General features: G+C 55.2%; 5 protein-coding genes across 5 annotated transcripts; 1 reads left to right on the plus strand and 4 right to left on the minus strand.

Annotated features, from left to right (window-relative positions):
* Nucleotides 1–361: 361 nt before the first annotated feature.
* On the minus strand, nt 362–2,222 carry CkaCkLH20_05349 (uncharacterized protein; the record flags this gene model as incomplete). Its single annotated transcript, XM_038888068.1, has 5 exons — nt 362–1,497; nt 1,546–1,582; nt 1,640–1,818; nt 1,872–2,007; nt 2,058–2,222. The coding sequence occupies 5 exons, from the start codon at nt 2,220–2,222 to the stop codon at nt 362–364; spliced, it is 1,653 nt and encodes a 550-aa protein (XP_038746544.1).
* Nucleotides 2,223–4,518: 2,296 nt separating this feature from the next.
* Nucleotides 4,519–5,547, minus strand: CkaCkLH20_05350 (glutathione s-transferase; the record flags this gene model as incomplete). The annotated part of the gene is made up of 3 exons (XM_038888069.1): nt 4,519–4,737; nt 4,851–5,290; nt 5,499–5,547. The coding sequence occupies 3 exons, from the start codon at nt 5,545–5,547 to the stop codon at nt 4,519–4,521; spliced, it is 708 nt and encodes a 235-aa protein (XP_038746545.1).
* A 1,430-nt stretch (nt 5,548–6,977) lies between these two features.
* CkaCkLH20_05351 (acetolactate synthase) lies at nt 6,978–8,666 on the minus strand (the record flags this gene model as incomplete). The annotated part of the gene is made up of 1 exon (XM_038888070.1): nt 6,978–8,666. The coding sequence occupies one exon, from the start codon at nt 8,664–8,666 to the stop codon at nt 6,978–6,980; it is 1,689 nt and encodes a 562-aa protein (XP_038746546.1).
* Nucleotides 8,667–9,293: 627 nt separating this feature from the next.
* On the plus strand, nt 9,294–10,019 carry CkaCkLH20_05352 (alpha-acetolactate decarboxylase; the record flags this gene model as incomplete). Its single annotated transcript, XM_038888071.1, has 1 exon — nt 9,294–10,019. One exon carries the CDS (start codon nt 9,294–9,296, stop codon nt 10,017–10,019), a length of 726 nt encoding a protein of 241 aa, XP_038746547.1.
* A 360-nt stretch (nt 10,020–10,379) lies between these two features.
* Nucleotides 10,380–10,982, minus strand: CkaCkLH20_05353 (cell wall protein PhiA; the record flags this gene model as incomplete). Its single annotated transcript, XM_038888072.1, has 1 exon — nt 10,380–10,982. The coding sequence occupies one exon, from the start codon at nt 10,980–10,982 to the stop codon at nt 10,380–10,382; it is 603 nt and encodes a 200-aa protein (XP_038746548.1).
* Nucleotides 10,983–12,159: the final 1,177 nt, after the last annotated feature.

A 12,159-nucleotide genomic window follows, 5' to 3' on the forward strand; every position in this document is an offset into this window, starting at 1 on the left:
ATGTCTATCTTGCCTATCGTTTGATACCCCGCATGTGATAAGGACCTCGCAGTCTTCGAGATAAACACCTTGATATCGGAATCACAAAGAAGTCGACCAAGTATTTCGTCTATGAAGATAGGGACTGGAAGTGGAGCTCTTTGATGATTTCGCTGGCCAAGCCGCACGCCGGGCTATCCCCGGAGCAGTCCGGTATCCTTCCGGGAGAAAAGCGGGGACCCGGAGCCGTCCAGATTTGACAGCGGTAGTGAGCCGGATCCATTTAGATGTCACGAGTACTGCGGGGATATTGAAATGAGATTTAAGCATATTTGGTATCTATTAGCTACTAAGAAATTGTTGTTTCAGGTATCTCAAGTGGTCACACATCCGCACAACGATGTTGACCGCAATGCGAACATCTCTCTGATATTGGCGATATCGGGTGTTCACCCTTCGAAATCGCCCGGCCGTAGTACTTCTCTTCGGGGTGTTCTCCGTCAAAGTTCCTCTCTTTTCTTTCCAACATCTGCATTTCCAGGTTGTAATTAGTTTTCCCGACCGCGTACGGATTATCGACTGAAATGCCGTACGGGTTTGTGGATCTCCACGACAAGTCGTACGGCTGAGGCGGCGAGGTCGGGGGCTCGAGAACCTTTGGTTTTGACCCGCCGTAGGCATACATGTCGCGGTACTTGGTCGACGACGACTGTGCCTCCCCGCCCTTTGTTGAAGGGCTTCCGATGTGGTCGCGTACGTAGTTGTCGCTGAATTGCGGGGGACTGCGGCTCCGGCCGAACTTTTGATATCTCGGCAGCTTGAACGACTTGTCTTCCGTCGTGGAAGACCCGAGGCTGTCTTTCGAGGGTTTTGGCGAGGTCCATTTGAAGAACCTCAGGTTGGGGAAGACCTTTTCCACCAAGTTGCGAATCATCGGTAGACACGCGCACACGATCACGACGCCGAGCTCAATGACCGTCCACCACACCACGGGTACATAGTCCCACGTCGGATCGATTGAGTTGCCGAACACCGCAAGGACTTGGAGGCGGACAATGGTGGATATGAACCCGACCGAGCCGAGCAGGAAGATGATGGCGACCGAAATCTTCTTATTGTTGTTCATCTGTAGGCCTGGGAGCATCGCTATCGGCAGAGCGAGGATGATGAGATCCTGGAGAATGGCCAGCGCCGAGTTCGCGTATGCTAGTTGATTAATGTCGAGACAGCCTCCAGTGTGGATGTCTTTATTCCAGAACAGTTCGATGGGATGGCAGGAGAAGATCGTGAGGAATCCGATGATGACTTGTCCCACCACCAGAAAGGCGATTAATGCGTATGCGGAAATGCGAAATCTCGTGACCGTGAAGATGCGGAGATAGAAGACTACCAACGACAGTTTGGCGAAAAGAAGGACGAAGACGTAAATGATCTCGGCGGCGTACAACAATCGCAGGATCTCTGATAAGTCGCCAGATTGTAGGTCGTACAGATGAGTTCCGAACCCTTTTGTTGCCACTTCAAAGTATTAGCTCACATCTTCATTCATTCAGCAACTCCACGTACTCAGTATGACAAATGAGAAAGGCCCGACGGCGATGACCTAGATTCACTTATTAGCGCACCATCACCTCATTATTTACGTAGCGCAGAAACTTACAATCGCGGAGACGATGAGTGCGTCGTCTATGCTCCAGATCCTGGCATAGCTTTTCGCTACAAGTCGCAGACCGATCGCTATCAGAGCCGTCACGTATACGGTTATGAGAATGGCCAGCAACTTGGTCGTCTCAGACTCGTGCGGTAGGTTGCATTGCGAGGCCTGCAGTTTTGCGAGATCTGGATCCTGGTCAGCTGCCCCAGCCCATCTAAGACGTGTGTCATCTACATACCTAAAGAGTCTTGCATCGTGCAGTTCGCAATCAGGCAGCTCGCGGCCAACTGGCCAAGCTGAGAGCTGGCACAGGAACATGTCGTGTTGGTGATGTCGCAACCCGACCCTGTGATGCTCTGGACTAGGCAGTTTATCTGGACGTGTGAGTCGCTCGAACTCATTCTGATGTTCCTGATTTACTCACTCCACAGGATGAAATGTTGCTCAGATCCGGTAGCTGACGCTCGACCAGCCGGTGCTCCGGCATGTGAAAGCCTTGCCCGTTCACCACGGCGATCCCAACCATCGAAAGCGCAATGGTGAACCACACCAGGCCACGAGAGGCCGTCGACGATGTGGAGAACCACATGTTGCTCGGTGTTGATCCGCTATCCTCACCACTCGTTCACCACTCCATGTAACCCAAGACTCGGAATCGATGGCGCTGTAGGTAGTCTCGAAGTTCGCGGCAGGGAACTAATGTCGCCAAGTCGCCGCACCGGGCGGCATGTAACTTGTTTCCCGGGATATCAGGTACGTCGAACCTAACGCCTCGCTTTGGACTGAACGATGTTGACAAGCGGGAGGATTACGCTACTGTCGAATGTGGGGAGGAAACGTCGTTATCAACCCCTTCACCCGGGAAGCCGTTCGCCGTTGAGCCTTGACACATCAAGGATAACTGGTCTTGCTTCAGATGCCATTGGAAGGGATCAACGGGATGCGTCTCCGGGAGGGGAGGACAAAGCTCCTATCTGACCTCTCGCTGCTCGTCGACAATGCCCCCTTCACCAGGTTTTGGATCTCAGGATGGGATGGGGGTGGGAACCTCAGAAGTGCGGCTCGTGTGTGTATGGGTGAGCAGGAAGGTGTGCGCGCGTGTGCGACTGTGCGCATATGCCAAGTTGGTGTGTAAGTGATTCGTGATCCAACACCAAGGATCTCGAGAATGACTTGCCGCCATATCACAGCCGCATAACAGTCCCCTCGCCACAGGACGACCAACACTCGGGTCGTCTGCAACGACATTTAGAGTTCGGACGTGCCAGGCTGGAAAGAGATGCAGCAGCCATGGTGTCGGTTGTCAGGTTTCACGGGAATCTGAGCTCTGCCTCTCCCCACTGAGCCGATCATTCATGAAGCTGTCCAAACGAACCGTGCGCACCCATCATCCTGCCGCATAGTCGCCAGATATTGTAGCATTGGAGATCTCTGGTCCTTTTTTGGAGAAGACAGCCGTGTCGTTCAGGTCCCGAGCCAGTTCCCCGCTCGCAATCCTTGTCCCATCCGGATGTTGCTCCGGGGTCAACGCTGTGATGTTTCAAACTTGGTGTTTCGAGACCGCCTTCGAGAAGGGCTGCCGCCAGCCCAGCCACACACCAACACCAACAATAATAATCATAGACTCAAGGTAGTCCTACAGTATGTAAGCGGGGATGTTTGGTCTGTGGTGTCTGCCGCGTCCAAGCAGAAACTCTATTTAGACTCCGCCATCCTTCCGCACTCTTCATTCACACAGTTGTCCTGCATTCTCGACCACCCTCCACCCTCTCAGAAGACGTTTCTGACGAGGACGAAACTCGACGCATCCCAACGGCAGTTGCCCAAGTTGTGGCCTACCATACACAAAACCTTGATGTTCAGGGCCGATTGCCTTCGGTGTCTATCGGGCATAGGACTTTGTGGTGAGTCCGATCTGTGACTTTTATGCCTATTTGCTTGCTTAATTCTTTGCCAAGACCATGTTTAACTAAGTCAATAAAGCGATGAACTCGACGAACTTGATGCCAACTTCCACAATGGCATCCTCAGCAGGGTTCATCACCACCGAGCACCCGGACTTCATCCCGTTCTGAAGCCTTCTGGAAGCCCGAGCACGCGATCGAAGATCTCACGTCCGTTCTTTGCGCAACCGGGGGCCATGATCTTCCCATTCCTCCGAGCCGAAGCGGTGATGTCGCTTACATGTTTTAGGCAGTTGTTCGCTACGCCGACTAAAGTCCTCGGAGTCTCTAGCCACTTTGGTGAACATCTCCGACGGACATGATCACTACCGGCGTGAACCTGCGACAGCATCATTTCAAGCCAGACCAGTTACCTGCGCGTAAACCTTGAAGATATCTGAGCGATCCTCGAGACCATAGTTCGTGCGTTGGATCTCAAATCTGGCGAGGAGAACGAATGCTGTGAGAAAATGGTACACTCCAGCGACACGAAAATAGTAACCCAATTGGTCGAGAACGAAGATTCAAATGCTCGGCGGAGCATTCTCGGCCCTCCCGCCGCGGACACAATTCAGAAAAAACCTTCGAAAGAAAGCCACCAACAGCTGGTCAGGGCTTAGAGGGCACAGACGGCCAACACTTGGGATACTCCTCGATGGACCGCACCCATTCGAAGGAAACTTCCACGTAGGGGCCTGGAATAAGTATGATCAACATCGTTCTACCACTTATACGAAGTCCTCGCCATCCTCGACAGTGTCTAGACTCGACCAATCACACCACGCCGTCTTACTGCCGGCGATCCTTCGGACATGAGACCTCGTGCTTTTCAACTCAAAGTCGGGTGACGCCTGGAAGTTTGTGTGAACCTTGATAACATTAGATCGCTTAACCTCCCGGCTACGATGGGGAATTATCCCGCAAATTCTATGTACACGAAGCTTAGTTGCTGGCCCCTCGTAGGCTGGCAATCCTGAACTTGGTCCTCTCGATCACGTTGTCCTCATTCCAGATGTGCGTGACGCTGGGGGTCTTGTTGACTGCCTGTGCCCACTTGAAGAAATTAGGGGTCTTCTCCTCCAGGGAGGCGAGGAGGCTCGGTGGAAGCAGCTCGTGCTTAGCAAACGCGAACAGCCTCAGAGTGAAGGATCCGACCAGGACCTGGTACGGGATATTAGCATCGTGAACACGGGGTATTGAAGAAGGTTCCGGCATCACGGAGCAGTCCGTCAGGACCAAGCACCCGCGATGCAAACATCAAGACTCAAACTCACCTCAGCCAAGGTCGGCTTCGCGCTGCCACCAAAGTAGGGCGCGGCGTCCTTCAGAAGCGGCTCAATCTCCTTGGCAATGGCATCGACGTAGCTGGCCGCGACGGCGTCGACCTCGGACTGGGACTTGGCGGTGTAGACCTTGAAGATGAGCGGGTTGGCCTTGGAGACGTAGGCGTCGACGAAGAAGCCGATGCGGGCGCGGCGGAGGGCGCCGTCCTTGGAGTTGGAGGCCGGCAGGAGGTGCGACGGGTGGGCGTCGGCGAGGAACTGGGAGACGACGGCTGACTCGGTGATGATCTCGCCGTCGTACGAGAGGGACGGGACCAGGCCGCGCGGGTTGACTTTGAGGTACTCCTGCGTGCGGGGGACCGAGAGGTCGATGATCTCCTCCTCGTACGGGAGGCCGAGCTCGATCAGGGCGATGTGCGCACGGTGAGCCCCTGTTTTTTCGGGTTGGTTGCCCACTGAATCAGTCCTTGGTGGTCTTTTTTGTGTGTGTCTCGCGTCTCATTTGATGGAATGGACATGCTTAAATGTTTCTCGCACGTGGATGTGTTCAGGTACGTTGGAGAGGGGCGAGTGCGAGGGGAGGGGGTCAGGATGGGACTTGAAGTTGGTGATGCGCCTGAGGGTGTGAGGTTCACGTACATGGGCAGCCGTGGTTGGTGTACAGCTTGATCTTGGGTGCGGAAGACATTGCGGGGTTTTGTTTGTGATTCTCACGAGAAGACGTGCTGTGTGTTTACTTTCGTGTGGACCGAGTAAGTTGACATGCGACGAGGGCGATGACGAGGAGGCTCACTGATTTATGGGAATCGAGCTCGATCAACGGATTACCAATGAATCTATAACAGAAGAACTCACACCATTGGCGAATCGATGTCGTGATAGATGACTTCACATGAGGGGAAGTCCACAGTCGAGGAACCGCGGGGAAACCGGGGGCGGGCGATTGCGACATTGGCGAGCTTGGCTTAGAAATCAGTCGGTTGTCGGTGCTTGATGGGGACCGAGACTCGCACCAACACGTCCTAAACTCCGATATCTCTGTTATCCTGAAGCTTCCCAAGAACCCCTGCATATGCATTGGGAAAACAACCTCCACCACAGGCGAAGAAGCGAGGCGAGTCTCTTGACCCCCGTCTCCGATAAACTTCCGCCGTTGCGGGCGGAATCGTATCTGCATCCGTGCGACCCGTCTGAAGAAGCGAGCGGCGGTCCAGACCCGGATGATAGTGTAGGGCTGAGAATCCTGGACGCAGGTGGACACAAAAGACTTCGAGATCCTAACGATGGAGTCTCTGCTTGATGATCGGAAAGAAAGTGGTGATTTGCAGTTACTAATTACTGAAGTTGCAGGATTCACGATACATCTTGGCGACGAAGTCTGACATTATAGATTGACAGTCTGGTTTACGCTTTTCCAAGCATTTCCCTGAGAAAGTAAAGAATAAGACCACATGAATGTCGTTCCAGCGCGTTATTCATGCCGACGTCCTTGAAGCTCTGTCGTTGAAATAGAGTCAGCACGCGAAGAATCGCGACCAGGCGCTTGTGCTGCCTCCCCTGCAGAAATCGAAGAAGTGAGGACGTTCACATGAGGGACCAAAGAAACTTCTTCTCGAATAATTCGAATATCGCGATTCCGTCAAGATTCCAGAAGCAAGGACTACTAAAGTAGTTGATCACACCAACTGGAAAGTTTCAACCTCAGCTCCCGGAGTAGCCCGTCGCCATCCACTGCACGTAATAGCTAGGCTGTAAGCACGGTATTCATCGCTACTAAAACCACTTATTGATCATCAGCATAAACATGCAAGAATATTGAGTCAGTAGCTTGATGTCGTCGATGCTTTGCGAGACCGAGCTGGTACAGACCATAGCTTCACTGACGACCGGAACCATCACTCACTATTCAAGCAACCTCACCTAGCATCAGACGACTGATTCACAAAGCATCAACCACTTTGATATTGACCCAATCCCAATCAAAACACCCAGGAAGCTTTTCTTGGCGGACAAAACGATACAAACCCGTGCTCTTGGCAAACCAGTCTAACCATCAACACCCCGATTCCCCCATGTCTAGCGGTAACCCATCTGCCTGGCCCCTTGTTCCACCGCAGCTTAACTGATCGAATCTTGGATCACATTCTTCATCAATTCGTGGTTGTGCGAATAATCAATATCAACGTCCACGACGCACACTCCCTCATGACTCAACGCCTCCCTCATGACGGCCTCGAGTTCCGACGAACGGGTGACCCTCAGACCCTTGGCCCCGAAGGCCTCGGCGTACTTGACGAAGTCCACCCCGCCCAGGTCGACGCCCGAGCTGCGGCCGTACTTGTCGACTTCTTGAAACTCCACCATGTTATACTTTCCGTCGTTCCAGATGAAATGCGTGATGTTGCACCCCTGCTGGACGGCCGTCACCAGCTCCTGTCCGCTGTAGAGGAAGCCTCCGTCGCCGCTGATGCTCACGACCTTGCGGGGGTTCGGGTTCTCCTGGGCGAGGGAGGCACCGATGGCCCAGGGGAGGGCGACGCCGAGGGTCTGCTGGACGTTGGAGACCAGGAAGGACTTGGGGCTGTAGGCGAAGTAGAAGCGCGAGAGCCAGATGTACATACTTCCCACGTCCGAGGCGACGATGGGGGATGACGGGAGAAGCTGTTGCATGAGTTTGATGAAGTGGAGGGGATGAACCGGTCCGTCGCCGGTCTGGCCGAGCGCCTGTGGGCTTTGCTCCCACGCGTGGAACTCGGCGAAGATTTCTCGCGATGACTCGAGCTCCTGCGGTCGCGAGACGTTTGCGAGGATGTTCATGAGCGCCTTGATGTTGGCGGCAATGGAGCCGACGAGCTCGAGCCTGGGGTTGTAAAAGGCGCCGTAGTCGGCAGGGATCCAGTCCAGGTGCAGGATGTCGAGGTCTGTTTTCTTGTGCCAGGCATCTGCATCGTACTCGGACTGGTCGTAGCCGGCGACTATTACCAGGTCTGCGTGCGACAGGAGCTTGTCGCCGGGCTGATTACGGAACAGGCCGATTCGGCCGTAGAATAAGTGAGCCAACTCCCTGCTGATCGATCCGGCGGCCTGGAAAGTCTCGACTACCGGGATAGGGTGCTTCCGGAGGAATCCGTGGACCGCTTCGACGGCCTCCGGCGTGGCTGCCCTGGCTCCGAGGAACAGCACGGGGAATTTGGCGTTTTGGATCATTGATGCCGCTCGGCTTAGCGATGCAGACGGCGAGGTGCCGTACTCGGGCGGCACGAAGGCTCTCGACGGCAGGGCGGGAATGCTCGTCTTGGTGCCCGCGGTCATGATGTCGATCGGCAGGCTCACGGCCGTGGCTCCCTGGGGATACGCACTCGCAGTGCGGAACGCATCCAGCATGATCTCCGCGATCTGGTCGGGATGCACGGCGCCGGTGGCCTTCTTGGTGACGGGTTGGAGCAGCTGAACGCCGCGCAGGCTCTGGTGCGTCTTCTTGGCGGCCTGCACACGCTTGACGTCTCCGACAATCGCGACGACGGGAGCGCCCTCGTCATTTGCTGTTACAAGACCCGTGACGAGGTTGCTCGTTCCGGGGCCGGAGGTGGCGATGCACACCCCCGGTCTGCCGGTGATCCTGCCGATAGCGCCGGCGATGAAGGCGGCGTTTTGCTCGTGACGGCATACGACCAATTTGATTTCGGGGCGGTCGATCAGAGCGTTGAAGACGGAGTCGATCTTGGCACCGGGGACGCCAAAGATGTGTCGGACCCCGGCGGCGATAAGGGAGTCTATCACGACGTCGACTGTTTCTGTTGACGACATGGTGAGGGGTAGATAAGCTGACGAAAGTACTATTATACGATTGTGATTAGGGTGAAGAAGGGGAGAAGAATTATCGAAGAAAGTAGCCAGCCAGACAGGCAGAGGGAGGACTGATATCCTAGGCCGTTTTCGTCGAATTATAGGACCATACTACCGGGACAACGGGAGTGGAATGAAGTGATCTCACGATAACCAAGTCGCCGGTGTGGAGAAAACAACATTCACACAAACGCCGCAAAGACCGCAAAGACGCCTAGCGCTTTCTCCTCCGGTCGACGCTGCCGGCGTTCCGGCACGTCTGACTGACGTCAGCGTCTTCCGAGGTGGAACCCAAAGCGCAGGTTGCACGGTGATGACTCAACAAATTGCAGGTGCAGGTGAACGAAAGGGACTTTGTGTCTGTTGAAGAAGCATTTTGCACGGCAGTTCCGGGTCGTGAGGAGGCCAAAGTGAGTCCACTTGCACCTGCAGGCATCGAATCCTTATCAAAAGTAAAAACGGAACCTCGCTTCCTTGCTCTTCCGGTCTCGGCGTTTCCTGGACTCGAATCTGACATTGAAGAGTTGGAGGAAAACACCATCAGACGATTGATCACCTCTACATTCATCTTAACCTTAAGCTTCAAACATGGCAGTCAACGAGATATACCAGTACTCCATCATTTCGGCCCTGATGGACGGCATCGCCTCCACCGGCCTACCCGTCTCAAAACTCATCACACATGGAGACCACGGCCTTGGCACGTTCCGCCACATGTTTGGCGAGATGATCATCCTCGACGGGAAGCTGTACCAGATGAAATCCGACGGCACCGTCAGCGAAGTCGACACCGGCCCCTCAAGTGAAGCCGTCTCGCCCTTCGCCATGGTCACGCGGTTCCGGCCCACGACGACCATCAAGGCGAGCTTCGACGACAAGAAGGGCCTGTTCGAGCACCTCTCGCACGACTTCCCGGACTCCAAGAACTTCTTCCTGGCGATCCGCATCGAGGGCGTCTTCAAGAACGTGACGACGCGCACGGCGGGCGGACAGAGCAAGCCCGGGGAGAGCATGGTGGTGGTCGGGGCGAACCAGGCGTCGCACACGTTCGCGGAGCCGATCCGCGGGACGGTCGTCGGCTTCAGGTCGCCGCAGTACGCGCACGGCATCAACGTCGCCGGCGATCACCTGCATTTCATCACCGAGGACCGTAAGCAGGGCGGCCACATCTTGGCCCTGGGGACGGACGGCGAGGTGGAGATTAGTGCGGCGCAGATCTCGGAATGGCGGATTGAGCTGCCCACGAATGACCCGGAGTTCAACAAGGCGAAGCTGGAGATGGATTCAGAGGGAATCAATAAGGTCGAGGGCTGATGTTCAGCCAGTGAAGATAAACCTAAAAAATAAAACTACAAAATACACCTAGAAGCAGCAGTTTACAAGTGGCCGATGATACAATTCAGTTGTTTGGCCAAGCATTATTCAATGCTGTTATTCACATGGCGAAGCACTGAGGATTCACAGTTGGACTGATTTAGGTAAAGTTTGAAAAGTGACATATTAATTCATGTACAGAGAAGTAATGTTGCCGCGTTATCGCGATGTACAGTTACCCTCGGGTCGTGAGGGCATGCCATAAATACATAAGCGCCATTCTATAGGATATCCCGGGTAGTCCCAATGCCTTTTACCGAAGCCAATTCAAATGCCCAAAGTGTTCGCACAAAAGACCGCTTAAGAGGTGTAAGAGCAGCTGTTGGGAGCAGAGACGGCGACGGCGCGGACGGAGATGCCCAGGCAGTCGGTGTTACCGGCAGGGTTGGAGACGCCGGAGGAGACCCAGACGGACCAGGCGCCCTCGATGCTGTTGGGGCAGGCGAGGAAGCCGGCGCCGTCGAGGGTGAGGTCGCCGTAGGAGTCGACGGTCCAGCCGGTGCGCTCGCCGTTGCGGGGGGCGGGCTGGGCGCCGGTGGTGTAGCCGAGCTTGCCCTGGCCCATGCCGGAGCGGTCGGCGTAGAGCTGCTGGGGGGTGGCGGAGGCGGCGTAGAGGTAGAGGCCGCCGTCCTGGGAGAGGTAGAAGGTGGCGGCGTCGGTGCCGTTGCGCTGGTCGCAGGTGGCCTCCTGGGAGGGGAGCTGGAGGAAGATGGACGACTTGGCGGCCTGGAAGGTAGAGAAGTGAACCTCGGAGGCGGAGCGGAGGGCCATCAGCTGGAACTTGGCGTCGGCGGGGAGGCCGGGAGCGGTGCCGTTGGTGGTGCCGTTGGTGGCGGAGAAGGTCGGGAGGCCGGAGACGGCGGCGACGAGGGAGGTGAGGGCGGTGATGGACTTGAACTGCATTTTGGCGGTTGTGGGTTTGGGTTGTTTCTTAAAGACAGGAAAGGTTGGTGTGGTGTTTGTTGGTGTTCTGGAAAGACTGTAGTGGTCGGTAGATTATCTTTGTGTCTTGAATTAGGTTGTTGGTGTGAGTGTGATGAGGATATCTCTTTTTCTCTATTCCAACAAGACGGCACCGTCCATCACCTTATATATCAAGTTGACGATGGCAAGGGCCCAACTAACTCTGGTTGACCGGGTGCCACACTTCATTCACCCAGGGATTCCCGTTCCTGGATGATCAACAGCTCGTAATCATTGGCGGCACCAAGAGGCAAACTGCAGGTGCACTGCCGGGGCACGAAGATCTTCTCGTAATGCCGACCAGGGGTTCATTTCTGCGGGGCCCAGATTGACATCATGGGCCTCTCTGGTGGAGAGCCGGACAAATACGAGAGGAGCCTCACAAGGAGCCGTCAACCCGTCGGGCTGCTGGGCTCTCTTGGCGATGGAGAATCCGTCCAACTGGCATCCCGTCAGTGCCGTCCCAGCCACACGAGCACTCCGAAGAACTGGAGACGGTGAAAGACAGATGCCAGCTGAACCCGTCAAGGGACCTACCGGCGGCCTCGGGAACCGGAGCTCGCGAGAGCGCCGATTGGTTCGGTTCTCTCGATTTAGCACAAGAGACTCTCTCTTCTGGACTCGGGAGGCAACGTTAATCGAGTGGTTGGTTGGTTAAGGCGTGGCACTGCCAACAAGCTGCGCCCCGGCTTCAGTAGCATACTGATGACAAGAAGACACAGCTCGGTAGGGACGGGATCTCGCATGTTAGGCCGCGCCGCACAAGTTGCACCAAGACCTTAACATAGGGCAGAGACAGGGCAGTGATGTCACAAACAAACGACCGAGGCTCCACGTCCCCTATTTTAGAGAAGAGGGTCTCTCCTTGGGGTCCGACGCTAGATTAAGGGGGGTAACGTAGCACCAGCCGCCTCTTTTCCCACGCTTTCACTCACTGGATGGCGATATCAACGTCAAGTATGGCTTGGGGAGGCAAGGAGGCAACAGAGTCAAGACGCCAGAATGATCACGGCTTGAGCTCATGGCCGCTCTACGTGAAACCGACGCTGCCCTGCCCGCCTTGTGTCCCGCCTTCGATAAGGCCGAGAAAAACCTTAACTATTATTAGCTGAGTCAA

This window comes from Colletotrichum karsti, assembly GCF_011947395.1.
Source record: "Colletotrichum karsti strain CkLH20 chromosome Unknown Scaffold15, whole genome shotgun sequence".
NCBI classification, from domain to species: domain Eukaryota; kingdom Fungi; phylum Ascomycota; class Sordariomycetes; order Glomerellales; family Glomerellaceae; genus Colletotrichum; species Colletotrichum karsti.